We start from the raw sequence: 15,699 nt of genomic DNA on the forward strand, positions 1-15,699 counted from the left end.
GGGACCAGGGGCTTGAACCTGGGTCCTTGTGCACTGTAGTGTGTGTGTGTGTGTGTGTGTGCCTAACTAGGTGTGCCACTGCCTGGGCCCATTTGCATATGAACTTAAGAGCTTTGGCTCCCCGCTAAGTTCCCTTCTCTTACTCTGACTTCCTTATGCCGTAACCGTCTATTAGTTTTTACTCTGTGAAGTTCTGTGACATTATCGACTTTATACTCGTCTGAAATACTTTTCTAGCTTCCACTGTACTCTCTCACTTACCCCTTCTCTGGGTTCAGATTAAAGCCAGTTTCTCGGGAATTCTCCCCATGTCTCTCCCTGGAGGGTGGTGTAGCTAGGAACGTCTTCCCGTTTTGTGTACTCCTTCACAGCACTCAGCTTCATTTTAGTGAGTTATCTGAGACTGCTCTTCCTCCAGAGATGTAAGTCTGTGAGGACAACTGTCTTGTTTCATAACTGAAGTCCTTGCACTCAGGTTTCTGCATTTGCTGAAGGGCTGATGAGTGAGAGAAAAGGGTGTGTCACATAGAAATGAAACATAAAAACAAACTCTTTATGGTGAGAACAGACCTTTTATTCATATATTGAGATAAACTGCAGAGACTGAAAGACAAAGATCATGTAAAATCATCCAGTAGTACACTCGGTAACATCAAATGCATTTTCTTTAACAGTTCTCACGCACAAAAAAAAATGTTATGTATGTCTGATACAACATTAAATATTTTACAAATGAAACATCTTATTTTTAAGTTTAATTGTATAATCTTGAATGTACTATAGACAAGGAAAGTCAGATCTGGACCGGTGTCACTTCACTGGACTTATACAAGGCTTCCAGTAAGACTCCATCACTTGGAAAATTACCTGCAGCTTTTGAAATCAGGATTTAAACTTTAAATGGGAAGACTTATGTAGCAATAATAATAATAAAGAGCCAGGAAGCATTTCTGAGTGCAAATAAATCATAAAGTATCTTTTATCTTCGTGTCTCTTCTTTTGGATGTGGTCATCCCACTCAAAAACAAAACGAAAACCAATTCATTTTGAAACTGATGTTTGAAATACCCCAACGTCACTGCAAACTGCATTCTTTCAGTGGTGTTCCTGTGCTGAAGCAGGTCAGCTGTTGTCACTTGTGCCTGTGGCACCTGCCCTTCAGCAGTCCTGGCTTCCCCACAACCAGCTACACCAAGACACGTCAAGTTGCACTTCCTACTCCTGAAGGCTCCCGGCTGTGGCACAACCAACTCTGCCAAGACACGTCAAGACACACTTCCCACCCCCGGACATGTCCAGTCTGCTAGATAAGGAGAGATACAATCATGATCGAGTCCTGAGCCTTATAATACATATCTCTTTGAAAAGATGTCAAAAATCAACAAAGGATATACACCAGTGGAATTCTGTGGACCGATTTTCAAAGTTAGAAAGTACATCCACTGCTAATGGAAATCTTGCTTGTGCAAACATGGCAGGTTAGATATTAAACAATTACACATCTGAGGTATTAGCTGGAGAAAATAGATATCTACACTGATATAAGGACACACCCACAGAATACTCACACATCTGCTGGCCCCCAAACCAGCAGATAGTAAAATGAAAAGCAATCAAATACCAGCAAAAAAAAGTTACACCTGGAATTTACAGAAAGAAAGAAAGAAAGAAAGAAAGAAAGAAAGAAAGAAAGAAAAAGGTGGTTACACAATCCTTAATATAAGGAGCATGTACTGAATAAAAATACCTCCATTATATGAAAAGTGTCTGTTTAATGGTAACGAGGCCAAGGGAAGCCTAAAGTCTAGGGGCTGTGTTACCTGCCAGATTCTTAATGGAAAGGCAAGAATTCTGCAGAGATTTTCTCTCTACCCATTTTTTATTTGTGGTTAAAAATTAGAACTTTTGACCCACAATGACCCTGGGTCCATACTCCCAGAGAGATAGAGAATGGGAAGGCTATCAGGAGAGGGGGTGGGATGTGGAGATCGGGTTATGGAAATTGTGTGGAATTGTACCTCTCTTATTCTATGGTTTTGTTAATGTCTCCTCTCTTAAATAAAAAAATAACCCCCCCAAAAAATTAGAACTTATGAAGCGGGTTAAGTACAGGTGGCACAAAGCGCAAGGACTGGTGCAAAGATGCCCCCAGCTCCCCGCCCGCGGGGGTGTCGCTTCACAGGCAGTGAAGCAGGTCTGCAGGTGTCTGTCTTTCTCTCCCCCTCTCTGTCTTCCCCTCCTCTCTCCATTTCTCTGTTCTATCCAACAATGATGACATCAGTAACAACAATAATAATTACAACAATAAAAAACAAACAAGGGCAACAAAAAGGGAATAAATAAATAAATATTTTTTAAAAAAATTAGAATTTATGGCGCAAAGCCTAAGGACTGGTGTACAGATCCTGGTTCCAGCCCCCGGCTCCCCACCTGCAGGGGAGTCGCTTCCCAGGCGGTGAAGCAGGTCTGCAGGTGTCTGTCTTTCTCTCCCCCTCTCTGTCTTCCCCTCCTCTCTCCATTTCTCTCTGTCCTGTCCAACAACGATGACATCAATAACAATTACTACAACAACAGTAAAAACAACAAGGGCAACAAAAGGGAATAAATAAATATTTTAAAAAATTTTAATTAGAACTTAAGGGGCTGGGTGGTGGCACACCTGGTTGAGTGCACATGTTACAGTGCTAAAGGACCCAAGTTCGAGCCCCTGGTCCCCACCAGTAGGGGAAAAGCTTTACAAGTGGCGAAGGAGGGCTGCAGGTGTCTCTGTCTCTATCACTCCCTTCCCTCTTGATTTCTGACTGTCTCTATCCAATAAATAAAAGATAATGCAAAAAGACTTATGGAAGAAAATTAGAACTTAAAACAACAACAACAACACTGGGATGCTAATGTCTGACTACTCTCTCAGTTTCCGTTGGCTCACGGTACGTGTCACGGTCTTTAATCCACTGTGGCCAGTCGGCACTATTCTCAACTATTTCAGAACTGACGTGTGTTGTTCATTTCCAGTTTTTCTGTTTAGATGAGGAGAAAGGATGACGGATGTGACCTTCCAGCCTGCTCCACTCAGCAGGAAGAAGACAGACAGGTGCGGGGAGCAAGCTGCACATGGGCCAGCTCAGGAAACACAGCTCTCCTGAGCTGCCTGGCCCTTTGGTGGGTTGCTCACCTGGAAGGCGGTGCACTGGATCCTCGTGCCGACATCAGCAAGCGCTTTCTGAAATAACTACTGACATAGTGAACGGATCCAGAGCACCACTCCAGAACGCACAGGCTGGGGATGACACCCAGGACACGTGCGTGAAGTCCTGTTGTCCAGAGTCGCCCCCCTGCCACCACAGGTCGCTGAAGTGGGAGGGAGGTCTGATTTTTTTTTCTTCAATGCAGCAGGCAAGGATACATTTTTACATAATAGCAACAGGTCACACTTGTTAAATCGCAGCTGCATTTCTAAATATTACAAATGAACACGACGGAAGTCAAGAAGTTTACTGTGTAAGCTACTTGATGTGTTGGTGTAACTGAAGATCTGACAAAAAGAATTCTGGCTCAGGGAAAACCTAGAGGTGCTGGGCAGGGGGCTGGGTTGAGGTTCACACCCCTGGTCCTGCTGCCACCATGTTGGCAGAGGCAGGCTGAATTCTAGGAGATACACGTATGTGTGTGTGTGTGTGTGTGTGTGTGTGTGTGTGTGTGTGTGTGTGTGTGCGCGCGCACGCGGCTGGGAAAGTCGCTTTTCTCTACTTCTAAATCCTTGTAAATCTTAAACAAGGTGAACTATGAAGCAAATGCTTAAGCTGTCAAATGCAGTCTGTTCCCAAGATATACTGTTTTCATTTACTGGATGGATGTAACTTGAAATTCTCACTGTTGAGAACTATATCCTCAGATCTGATCAATATACATTGGAAAGTTACAAATGTCTAGCACCAATCCATTTGGGAATCGAGGGCTCGAAAGAGGAGAAAACGTGTTATTGGCTCCCAGAAGCCTCAGAAGGACGTGATGTTTGTGTGAGGGGTCAAAACAGGTAAAGCCTGTGACTGCAGCCTCCTGAAAGCCTATGCAGAGACACTAGGAAACAGGTAAAGCCTGTGACTGCAGCCTCCTGAAAGCCTACGCAGAGACACTAGGAAACAGGTAAAGCCTGTGACTGCAGCCTCCTGAAAGCCTATGCAGAGACACTAGGAAATCAAGATTAAGACACAAGGGTTTCAGGCAGGGATGAAAATGAACTGCACAAGGTTCTCACATGAAATCACAAAATCCGTGCCGCTAAAGAGTAAGACAGCAGAGTGCTGGAACTCTTTCATCGGCATAGAAAACCTGAAATCTCAAGGTAGCTACAGTTTTTTTATTTTGTGGAACTCACTGAAATTCTCAGATACTTGATTGTGCTTTCCATGCTGGTGACATCAGGGAGCGGTCTTTACTTGCAGGCTCTGTGGCTTACATCACAGGTACCTGTAGTATGTCCCACACCTGTTGGAACATGTCATGTCACTTGTGCATTTCTGGTGTTGGGGGTGAAGTCCAGGGCCTCCTTCACACAGAGGGGGAGTTCTGCCACTGATCTGTATTCCTGGCCCTGGAAAACAGTCCTCTGCCCAACACATTTCCCGGACATCTGATAAATGAACGGAATGTAGCCAGGTCACTGGAAGTTAATACTGTCTCTGAGCAAGTGAGACTTGTCAGGCCAATTCCTCCGCTTGGATCCATCAACAAGCGTCCAGTTCACATAAGCATCAATCACAATATGCATTCCCTATTAAAACTGGAACAATAAATGGGCGAAAAGTGTCACTTATATTTCACAAGCTTAGATGCATATGGACCTTTATGGTTAATTAGAATGCTATGAACTTATTATTTTTCTTAAATCTCATTCTACAGACTCAAGGAAATATGAGGGGCAGGGGTAGGTAGCACAATGGTTCTGCAAAGAGACTCTTGTGCCTGAGGCTCCAAAGTCGCAGGTTCAATCCCCTGCACCACCATAAGCCAGAGCTGAGCAGTGCTCTGGTAGAAGAAAAAAAGAAAGAAAGGAAGAAAGATGTAAAGCTGTCTGCTCTTTTAAGCACTGCTGGCTTTTAAGGTCAAATTTCTAATACAGAGTTTGTTAGAGGTGTCGACCTTTCCTGAAACAGTCTTCTCTGTGTTTAGCTCAATCAGGTGTTTCTACTGGCTGGCCTAGAAAAGGGGACTCAAGAGAGGACTTTTAAAAGATCAATTACCATAGCAGTTTTATTCAACAGATGCAATAAGTTAACCATATTCAGAAAAAAAAAAAAAGAAAGCTCAACAAAAGACTGGCCAGTCTACCATTTCCCCACACTCACAAAAACCACCACAGGCACGTCCACGGGCCGTTACGTGAGACCTGCAACATTCACAGAGAAATCAAGACTTTCATATCCAGATTTCAGTCTCCAAATGACTTTTCTAACTTGCATTGTAGCTCTGATGCCAAGAAGCCTATTAGCTTATCCACATAGGGCTAGAGGAATTACCGGGTGGTGAGCAGGTCTGAGCTGGAATCTTGGGGCCACTTGGAGTGAGCCAACATCCCAGCTCTGCCAATGCAGTCAGTCAGCCTGCCGGCCTCTGCGCTCACAAGTGGGAGTTGGCAAGAGGGTTAGAAGGCACAAGCTTCATCTCTGTACAGATTTTTCTTGTTACATATTTGTAAAAGAACCTAGGACTTTGGATTCTGCTTAAGTGATCCCTAAGAAGAAACTATAACCACTTCCCACGGGGGAAGAACAGGCAGGGTCCTTTCCATAAGTGTTAGCAGCGCACGCACACGTATGTACACACACTCATACACACGTGCACGCACATCTGGGCCTCGGAGTTGTGAATGACTAACTGCAATTTACTGGTGAAGACCCTTTCCGTCTAATATCTATATAGCCATTTCTTCGTTTTGTCATTAGACTCTCTCTGTATAGCATTTCATTTCTGGGCATGGCTTAGCGATTCTTAAAACTAAATAAATAGCAAACTGATACCATACACCAGTTCATTTATCTCAATATATATCTTGGAATATAATGATAATATTAAAAATATTGATCCCCTCTATGGTGATAAAGCTATAAGATTTTACACAAAGTTAAACAGTTTTTGTTTTTTCCTCTTTGGAAAAAAAAAAAAAAAGTCATTGTTTCAACTCCATATCCTCTGCATCTGACAAGGAAAATGTAATTTCATCATCATTTTTTCCATCCATTAAAATGAAGCGTCTCATGGAGCTGAACACTGAAGGAGTAGAAATAAAAAGACAGTAACTCATATACACATACAATGGTCACTTCATAACTATTTACATGACTGTGGACATGGAGAGCCACTAAGACCAGAAACTGCTACAGGCATGAGAATCCTCTCTGGAGACACTTAACGCAGGAGTCGTATACACTGTCCGAGTGGAATCATCGCAGAAGCAGAGCTAGAAGGTTCTTTTTAGTTTTCAGGTTCTTACTATTTGGCGGAACCTGTAGGGCATAAATAGTCCAGGATTTCAGGGACCAACTACTCAGCTCAGTTCTGAACGTCCAACCTTGTTTGCTCTCATGATGAAACGAAACTCACGGGAAAGTAGACGGAGCATGCTGTGGGGGGAGCCGAATGCTCAGCCTCCTTTGTAGATGCTGGTCAGCCTCTCCAGCTCCTTGCAGTTGTCCATGCTCAGGGCGTCTGCCTTCCTCCGAAGGCGGTCGTCGCGGTAGACCTTGGCCGCATACTGCATGTCTGTCTCTGTGAACCGACAAAACAGTTTGGTGCGTGAGTGACAGCCGAGACCAGCCAGTCCACCAAAGGATGATGCCTCAGAACCCCTTCAAGAGCCTTCTTTTTACTAACTGATTTCTGCAGAGCCAGGGCCTCACACGAGTGCGATGCCACCTTTTCTCGGTGACTTTCCTATTCAGAGAGAGAGAAAGACAGACAGAGAGAGAGAGAGAGAGGGAAAGAAACCATAGCACCAGAGCTTCCCTCAGTGCTATGGACGTCCCATGTGGTGCTGGGGCTCAAAGCTGGGCTGTTGGCATGGCTAGGGGAGTGCTACCTCGCCAGCTCCTTTGACTTTTTCTCTTAACATTTACTTTTATTTATTTATTTATTATGGATATAGACAAAGAAAAGTTGAGAGAGGAAGGGAAGCGGGGAGAGAGAGACACCTGCAGCCCTACTCCACTGCTTGTGAAGCTTCCCCCTTGCACCTGGGGAGCGGGGATTTGAACCCAGGTCCTGGCGCATGGGAATCTGTGCACTCAACCAGGTGAACCACCAACCAGCCCCCTTTTTTTCCCCCCTGAGCCCTGCTCTGCTCTGGATTTTGGTGGTACAGGGGATTGAACCTGGGACTTTGGAGCCTCAGGCCTGACAGTCAATTTGTATTAACTTTGTAATCTACCCTGCCCATTGACAACTGTGTAAGAGAGAGCTGCTCTAGAAAGAAATAACGAAGGGGGGCAGGTGGTGTCACATCTGGTTGAGTGCACGTTACAATGTGCAAGGACCCGGGTTCGAGCTCCCGGTCCCCACCTGCAGGGGGAAAGCTTTGCAAATGATGAAGTTGTGTTGCAGGTCTCTCTCTCTTTAAACATATTTTTCTTTCTTTATTATTAGATAGAGACAGAGATAAAGTAAGAGGAGAGGGGAAGACAGAGAAGCAGAGAGACAGAGAGGCACCTGCAGCCCTACTTTACTGTTTGTGAAGCTTCCCCTGCAGGTGCCACTCCATCTTCCCCTCTCTAGCTCCCCTTCCTTCTCAAGTTCTGGCTGTCTCTATCCAATAAACATAAAAAACTAGTTAGAAAGAGAGAAAGGAAGGAAGGAGGAGGGGATTCTAGGAAGCAGGACCAGAGCTGCCCCACCATCAGCATCTGCTGTGTGAAGCCTATAGTTCCTGAGACTGAGCACAGCACCCGGCAGCCTCTGCGCCTGCCACCGTCTCGGCATCCTCACGGGTGAAGCAGCTTGTGGGGAGACGGCAGATAGACAGGCCCAGCCCCGAGAGGAACAGCAGGCGTTCTCTCTAAACAGAGGCCGTCTCCCCCGTCCACCACCTCCATCCTCTGCCTCACACTCAGGCGGGGGACTTAGCCCCGGCACTTAGCTGACACTCTCGGCTTGGATGTAAAGCCGCCTGTGTCACCACTTGCCAGTCAGAAAAAGCACACCCGGAAGGAGAGTTCCCAGGCATCACCTCAGCAGATGCTTAAGGTTGATCTTTTAGATGGAGCTGCTGAAGGGAAGGGAGTGGAGGGTGGAAGAGGCCCCACAAACCGCCTGCCTGCAAGGTCTCACAAGCAAAAGGCAGAGAGGGGAGCGGAGCGCCAGCAAGACCCCTGTGCACCGCGTGCTGAGCGTCCGGGCTGAGCAATGAGGACAGTGGGAGCGGGGTGTGTCCTTGGATTCGATTTCTTTTTTTTAGTTATCTTGATTTGTTTTCCTTGGATAGAGACAGTTAGATAAGGAGGGGGAGACAGAGAAGGAGAGAGAGACACACCTGCAGCCCTGCTTCAGCACTTGTGAAGCTTCCCCCCTGCAGGTGGGGACTGAGAGGGGACGGGGAGATAGAGAAGGAGAGAGACACCTGAGACCTGTTCCACCTCTCATGAAGCGTCCCCCTGCAGGTGGGGACTGGGGGCTTGAACCTGGATCCTTGTGCACTGTGATGTGAGCACTAAGCAGGTGCACCACCTCCTGGTCCCCATCCTTGAGTGGACACAGCATGGCACTGATCTGTCTTACTAGAGGAACATGAAGCAGTGGTGCCTGTCACAATCTGCTCGTCGCAGCAGACGGGTCAGCGTCTGGTCATCAAAACACGTTCATCAAAACAGACTCTCGTCTAAGTACTGGTTCTGACTGAGGCCAGAAAGTTCTACAGCATGCACTGAGTAGGCAAATCTGCAGCAATCGACTCCAAAGACTTTAAATATGTTTGTTATTTTTATGCATTTATTTTCTCCCTTTTGTTGCCCTTGTTGTTTTATTGTTGTAGTTATTGATGTTGTCGTTGTTGGATAGGACAGAGAGAAATGGAGAGAGGAGGGGAAGACAGAGAGGGGGAGAGAAAGACAGACACCTGCAGACCTGCTTCACCGCCTGTGAAGCGACTCCCCTGCAGGTGGGGTGCGGGGCATCCCTCAGCCCCCCCCCCCCCCCCCCGGGGTTGCGTCTCGGGAGAGAGAGACCAGGAACTCTGTGGTGGAGCGGGAACGCAACCCCGACAGTGGGGAGCTGGGGGCTCGAACTGGGACCCTCATGCCAGTCCTTGCTTCACACCATGTGTACTTAACCCGCTGCACTACTGCCCGGCTCCCATTAAGTATGTTTTTAAGGGTCAAACTCTCGATAAACTTACTTTGCTGTCTTTCCTTCCAGCAATTATTCCGAATATTCGTCACATAGTCTTCCTCCACACTCTTTTCTATCTTTTGTAATAACATTCCTTTGTATTCATTTTTAAAGTCCTTGTTGACGTAATATATGACACCCAGGTTTTCTGTTTGCATTTTAATAGTCTGCCCTGATCCACTGTAAAAGAAATGATTGGTTATTATTTTTTCAAGTGAAAATTGAGCATTCTGGTGAGCTGTATACACACATATCTACAGGAGTGAAACTGTACTCTTCAAATCACATATATATATACATATTTAACTCATTGTAAAATCAACTTAAAAAAAAATGTCTCGCTGCTGTTCTGGTTAGGCCCTTGCTGTTCTGGCCCAACATTTTCAGATGCAGAGAGAGCAAGACAGAAGGACACCCAGCGGGAATCAGGCAGTAGCGCAGCAGGTTAAGTGCACATGGCGCAAAGCGCAAGGACCAGCATTAAGATCCCGGTTCGAGCCCCCGGCTCCCCACCTGCAGGGGAGTCGCTTCACAGGCGGTGAAGCAGGTCTGCAGGTGTCTGTCTTTCTCTCCCCCTCTCTGCCTTCCCCTCCTCTCTCCATGTCTCTCTGTCCTAACAATGATGACATCAATAACAACAACTACTACAACAATAAAAAAACAACAAGGGCAACAAAAGGAAAAAAAAATTTTAGAAAGGACACCCAACACCCAAGCTCCCTTCCACTCTGTGGGGACTGTGCTCACCCACGGCAGAACAGGTGCGCTATGGGAGTGAGCTATTTCTCTGGGGAATCAGTAAATATATATATATGCAGGGGGCCAGGTGGTGGCGCACCTGGTTGAGCACACATGCTACAATGTGCAAGGATCCAGATTCGAGCCTCCGTCCCCACCTGCGGGGGGAAAGCTTTGCAGGTGGTGAAGCAGGGCTGCAGGGGTCTGTTTCTCTCCCTCTCTAGCTCCCCCTTCTCCATTTCTAACGGTCTCTAGCCAATAATAAAGATAATAAAACATTCAAAGAATATACAGAACTGCGCATTATGGTCCATTACTACTATCCCAGCTGACCGCAACCAAAGAGTTAAACAAAGGGATTTACACACACAAATAATAATAATAATAATGATTACAGGGAGTCGGGCGGTAGCGCAGCGGGCTAAGCGCAGGTGGCGCAAAGCACAAGGACCGGCATAAGGATCCCGGTTCGAACCCCGACTCCCCACCTGCAGGGGAGTCACTTCACAGGCGGTGAAGCAGGTCTGCAGGTGTCTGTCTTTCTCTCCTCTTCTCTGTCTTCCCCTCCCTCTCTCCATTTCTCTCTGTCCTATCCAACAACGACAACAACAATAATAACTACAATAATAAAACAACAAGGGCAACAAAAGGGAATAAATAAAATAAATATTAAAAAATTAAAAAAATAAAAAATAAATAAAATAATGATTACAAAGAGGGGAGACACCCGCTACACCACTTGTGAAGCTTCCCCCCTGCAGGTGGGGGGCTGGGGTTTGAACCCGCATCCTTGGGCATAGTGACGGGTGTGCTCAAGCAGGTGCACCCCTGCTCGCTTTAAAAACCAGAGCTTGGACAACCGGGAAAGTGTAGTAGTAACAGGTGCTGGCACTGAGGAGGCTGCAGGCACAGGCGCCTTGAGAGCAGCCGCCGGCGCAGACGCAGGGTCCTCTCTGGGGACTTACGATCTGGGGTAGAGGGAGTACGGCGGGTTGGACACCATCAGCTGGCTCAGCAGGGACACGAGAAGCAGCACGATGATGGGCATCAGCTGGATGAACACAGAGAAGCCGCCCTGGAAGAAAAGCACAAGCTGAGTGAGCCTGGGGCCGCGGGAGGGGAGGGAGGGGCCCCGGCTGGCAGCGTCCACATGGGAGGGGCTCTGCCAGTGACCTGACCGTGGGGGCCTCTGGCTCAGGGCCTGCTCGCCTGGGGGCCACAAGACTGCCTGGGTGGGGGGGGTGGCATGTGTCTGACAGGCGGCCTTCCAGGACCTGTCCCAGCTGACAGTCCCCCACTTCCCTAAGGGGACCCCCGCCCCCACGATACAGCTGCCATCTGGGGTCCTGGCCACTGACGTGCCCACCAGGAGGCACTTGGTTCTAGAAGCCACAGCGGTCCCGAGACAGGGACACGACCTCGTTTGTTTTCCAGGATTCTGGGTTCTTTAGGCCCAGTGACAAAAGTCACTTTCTCTACATGCTCAGAGCTGGGAGCCCTCAGCTGAGCCCCCTGGACAACAATGGTGTGTGTGGGGGCGGGGGTCACCTGGCCCAGCTCCCCACCCCTGCCATCGGGCCTCTGCCCACCCTCCTACCCCCCAGAAAAGGGGTGGGTGGGGGTCACCCTGCCCAGCCCCCCCCCCCAGTGGGCCTCCTGCCCTCCCACCCCCAGCAAGGGGTGCTCTGGTCTCTGGGGGACCTCTGGTTTGACAGCCCTCACTACTTCCTGTCAGAACAAGCTGCCCTACTTCCAGACATCTAACCGGGGTTTCCACTGTCCTGTGATGCGGGTCACGGCGGCTACTCACATCTCCCCTCTCCTCTTCTCTCTCGTGCCCGCTGTGCCGGTGCTGGTGCTGGTGGCTGTAGCCGGCCCGTCCGTTTGAGAATGAGTGGACGCTGCCTGCGTGGGGGAGCGAGGCGGCAGTGAGGGCCAGAGATCGTGCGGCTCCTTCACTCGTGTGTCCATCACTGAGCGCACTCCGTGTCCAGGGGCGGGGGGCACAGCACTGGCCGCTGGACTCTGCGTCCCCAGCTGAAAGCTTCTCTCTGCGGAGAAGTTCCGAGGCGCCAGGCCTCCAACCGCTCTGAAACCCTCTGCCACTTTCACCAGGATACGTCCACGGAGCAAAAGGCGGGGCGTGGGATTCAGTGATTTCTTTTGATTTATTTATTCATTTATTTGTTTTTTTAACCAGAGCACTGATTACCTCTGGCTTATAATGGTGCGGGGGATTGAACCTGGGCTTCTGAACCTTATGCAACAGTCTTTTTCTCCTCTTAGTCCTTTTTTTCCTTTTATTTTTTAAAAATTTTTTATTTATTTTCCCTTTTGTTGCCATTGTTATTTTTTGTTGTTGTAGTTATTATTGTTGTTGTTATTGATGTCATTGTTGTTGGATAGGACAGAGAGAAATGGAGAGAGGAGGGGAAGACAGAGGGGGAGAGAAAGACAGACACCTGCAGACCTGCTTCACCGCCTGTGAAGTGACTCCCCTGCAAGTGGGGAGCCGGGGGCTCAAACCAAGATCCTCATGCTGGTCCTTGCGCTTTGTGCCACCTGCGCTTAACCTGCTGAGCCACTGCCGGACTCCCCCCACCTTTTTTTTAAACAGCTTTTCCTTTCCTCCTCCTCTTGTTTTTAATGGCGCAAGGATCCCGGTTCAAGCCCCTGGCTCCCCACCTGCAGAGGGATTGAACCTGGGCCTCTGGAGCCTCAGGAAGGAGCGTCTCTGCATGACCGCGATGCTGTCTACCCTGCCCTCCACTCCACTGGACAGAGGGCAGGTCCATCGTGAGTGACTGAGCCTTACGGTTTCCTTCTGCAGCTCTCACCCGGGGTCACGACAGGGAAATAACCATGGGGGGGGGGGTGGCTGGGGGTACCGGCCTGGGCCACCGGGGGAGGCTGTGCCTTGGCGGCCTACCTGAGGGAAAGCCTCCGCCGAAGAAGATGTTGAACAGGTCCTCCGGGGTGATGTCGGCCTCGCAGCCCCTGTGGAAGCTGAACCTGCCGTGGCTCTGGGGGCCGCCGTCCTCGTCGTTGCCCGTCAGGTCGTACTGTTTCCGCTTCTCGGGGCTGCTCAGCACGGTGTAGGCGTTGCCAATCTCTGAGGACGCAGAAGCACGGGCTGCTGAGCAGCCTCCCCAGGGTCACCAGGGTCTCTGGGGGACGGGGTGTCGCCCGCAGTCACGCGCTGTCGCCTCCCGTGGGCCTGGGCCTTCTCTCCTGGGTGAGGGTGGCCGGGCCTGGTCCCTCACCGGGCCACCGAGCCGTCACCTGTGACTGTCCCCGCTCGACTGCACGCCCTGCCTCTCAGACTGTGGTAAAAACCACTTTCTCCTCTATTTTAAACTTAAACAACTCATGTGAATGAGCATGCACAGAGAGTCCACTCTGGCACAGAGCAGCACAGGGTTAATTAAACCCGGGGCCTGTTGCCCAGGGACATGACGTCAACCACAGCGTGCAGTGACCTCACTCGTGGCAGGGAAGCCACTGAAGGCCTCCCCCATGAAGGCTCAGCCTCTTTGGTGGGAGGCTCACCAAGGTCTGGGAATGCTCCATTTTTTTTCCCTATGTGAGTTTTGATAAATCGTTCCCAAACTCTCAAAATAGCCACCAGATCCCAATAAATCAGAGTGTTCTACTCTCAGAGGACAGGAAAAACCTGCAGATCATTTTCATTCAGATCACACACAAGCGGGAGGCCCAGCGGTGTTCTCTCAGCAACGTCCCCGTGACCCTGCTTCTGGGGTTCTGGGTGATGCAAGTCCCCCAAATGTCTTTCTCTGCAGCACCCCTCAAATGAAACTAGGAACATTCGAAAACGGTATCCTCCTCCCCCACCATTCCCAGCCCCCAGCGGATCTCTGGAAGCCAAACTCAACACACACACACTCACAAACTGAGCATTTCTCTAGGGCGCAGCCATTAACTACTGTAAACTGGATATGACAGACATGAACTAAGCAAGTCTCCTCGCACGTGCATTTACTACGTTGGTCACCATCCCCAACGGCCTCTTCTCCCCTTCTCCTATTTGACTTAATAGGACAGAGAGAAATTAAGAGGGAAGAGACAGAGAGACACCTGCAGCTCTGCTTCACTACTCATGTTCCCCCTGCAAGTGGAGATGGGGGACTTGAACCCGGTCCTTGTGCGCTGTGACATGTACCCTACACCGGGAGCGCCACCACCTGGCCTCTTCCTATTCTTCTTTCTCTTTTCACTTGTTAGGACAGGGAAATTGAGAAGGCAGGAGGAGATAAGAGAGGGAGGGAGACACCTGCAGCCCTGCTTCACTGCTCATGAAGCGTCCCCCTTCAGGTGGGGAATGGGAGTGGGGGTTTGAACCCGGGTCCTCGTGCCCACGTTCACCACCACCCAGGCCCCCTGAAGGGACCCTTCAAAGCCCCCACACAGCCCAGAAGGGTTGACTTTACTTTTAAAAGCATCGGTGGCCCCAGGGGCGTGGTTCTTGTCCGGGTGGAACTTGAGTGCCAGCTTCCGGTAAGCTTTCTTTAAGTCTTCCTCACCGGCGTCCTTGGAGACTCCGAGCACCTCATAGTAGTCCCTGCATTTGTTTATGCTGGGGACACAAGAGCACCGTGTCAGCTCCCAGTAAGCACCGCGCACTGGCTCTCCACACGATTCTCTGAATAACGGCACAGAGAACCAGGCCCAGCGGCCCTGGCACGGCCCAACGCCAGGCAGGGCCTACTTTCCACCCCTCCTCCCTCCTCCGCCCGCCCCCAGGAGGAGTCCGGCCCCAGAGATGAGCTGATCAGCACCACAGAGAAGTCAAGGAAACTGGGGAGAAGGAGAGGGCGCCCACGGCACGCAGACACTGCCCGGGCCCTGCACTGCATCTGCCAGCACTGTCCTCAGTTACAGCTGGTCACTGAAGCCAACCCCACGTGGGGCTTCAGAGGAAGATGGATGGGTTTAAGTTTATAGACTGAGCAAATGATCCTTCTTTCTACTTAAAGAACTACAGTTTAGAGCAAAGTGTGGACTGGGGAGACACATGATGTGTCTGCACTCTCCTGCTCTGAGGTTCCAGGTTCAATCCCCAGCACCACCAGAGCTGAGCAGGTTCTGGTATAATGATGATGATGGAACTAGGGAGACTGCATAGTGGTTCTGCTCAAGACTCTCATGGCTGAGGCTGCAAGGACCCAGGTTCAATCCCCAGCAGCACCATCAGTCAGAGCTGAGGAGGACTCTGCAGAAAACAACAACAATAATAATGTTAAGGCTGGGAGCCAGCACAGCAGTTCCGCAAAAGACGTGCAAGGGACCGGGCAGTAGCACAGTGGGTGAAGCACACATGGCGTAAAGCGCAAGGACCCGTGTAAGGATCCCAGTTCGAGCAGGTCTGCAGGTGTCTATCTTTCTCTTTCCCTTTCTGTCTTTCCCTCTTCTCTTGGTTTCTCTCTGTCCTATCGAACAGCAATGACAACAACAATAACAACAATGGCAACAAAAGGGAAAAAATGGCCTCCAGGAGCACTGGATTCATAGTGTGGGCACCGAGCCCCAGTGATAATCCTGGAGGCCAAAAAAAAAAAAAAAAAAACA

At 49.4% G+C, this 15,699-nt stretch overlaps 1 protein-coding gene across 2 annotated transcripts in view; it reads right to left on the minus strand.

Moving 5' to 3' along the window:
* Window positions 1–212: 212 nt before the first annotated feature.
* DNAJB14 (DnaJ heat shock protein family (Hsp40) member B14) overlaps window positions 213–15,699 on the minus strand; it is a 33,392-nt gene continuing 17,905 nt past the window's right edge. The window contains exons 3-9 of one of the 2 annotated variants that reach the window (XM_060186347.1): window positions 14,562–14,707; window positions 13,043–13,225; window positions 11,924–12,018; window positions 11,079–11,188; window positions 9,383–9,555; window positions 6,601–6,765; window positions 213–496 (exon numbers count right to left, since the gene is read on the minus strand). In XM_060186347.1, coding sequence (XP_060042330.1) covers window positions 6,641–6,765; window positions 9,383–9,555; window positions 11,079–11,188; window positions 11,924–12,018; window positions 13,043–13,225; window positions 14,562–14,707 — 832 coding nt within the window. In that variant the 3' untranslated portion in view covers window positions 213–496; window positions 6,601–6,640. Of the gene's footprint in view, window positions 497–6,014; window positions 6,766–9,382; window positions 9,556–11,078; window positions 11,189–11,923; window positions 12,019–13,042; window positions 13,226–14,561; window positions 14,708–15,699 lie in introns of those variants that run through there. The other variant, XM_060186346.1, reaches the window with a different exon arrangement.

This window comes from Erinaceus europaeus, chromosome 2 (assembly GCF_950295315.1).
Source record: "Erinaceus europaeus chromosome 2, mEriEur2.1, whole genome shotgun sequence".
In the NCBI taxonomy this organism is placed as follows: domain Eukaryota; kingdom Metazoa; phylum Chordata; class Mammalia; order Eulipotyphla; family Erinaceidae; genus Erinaceus; species Erinaceus europaeus.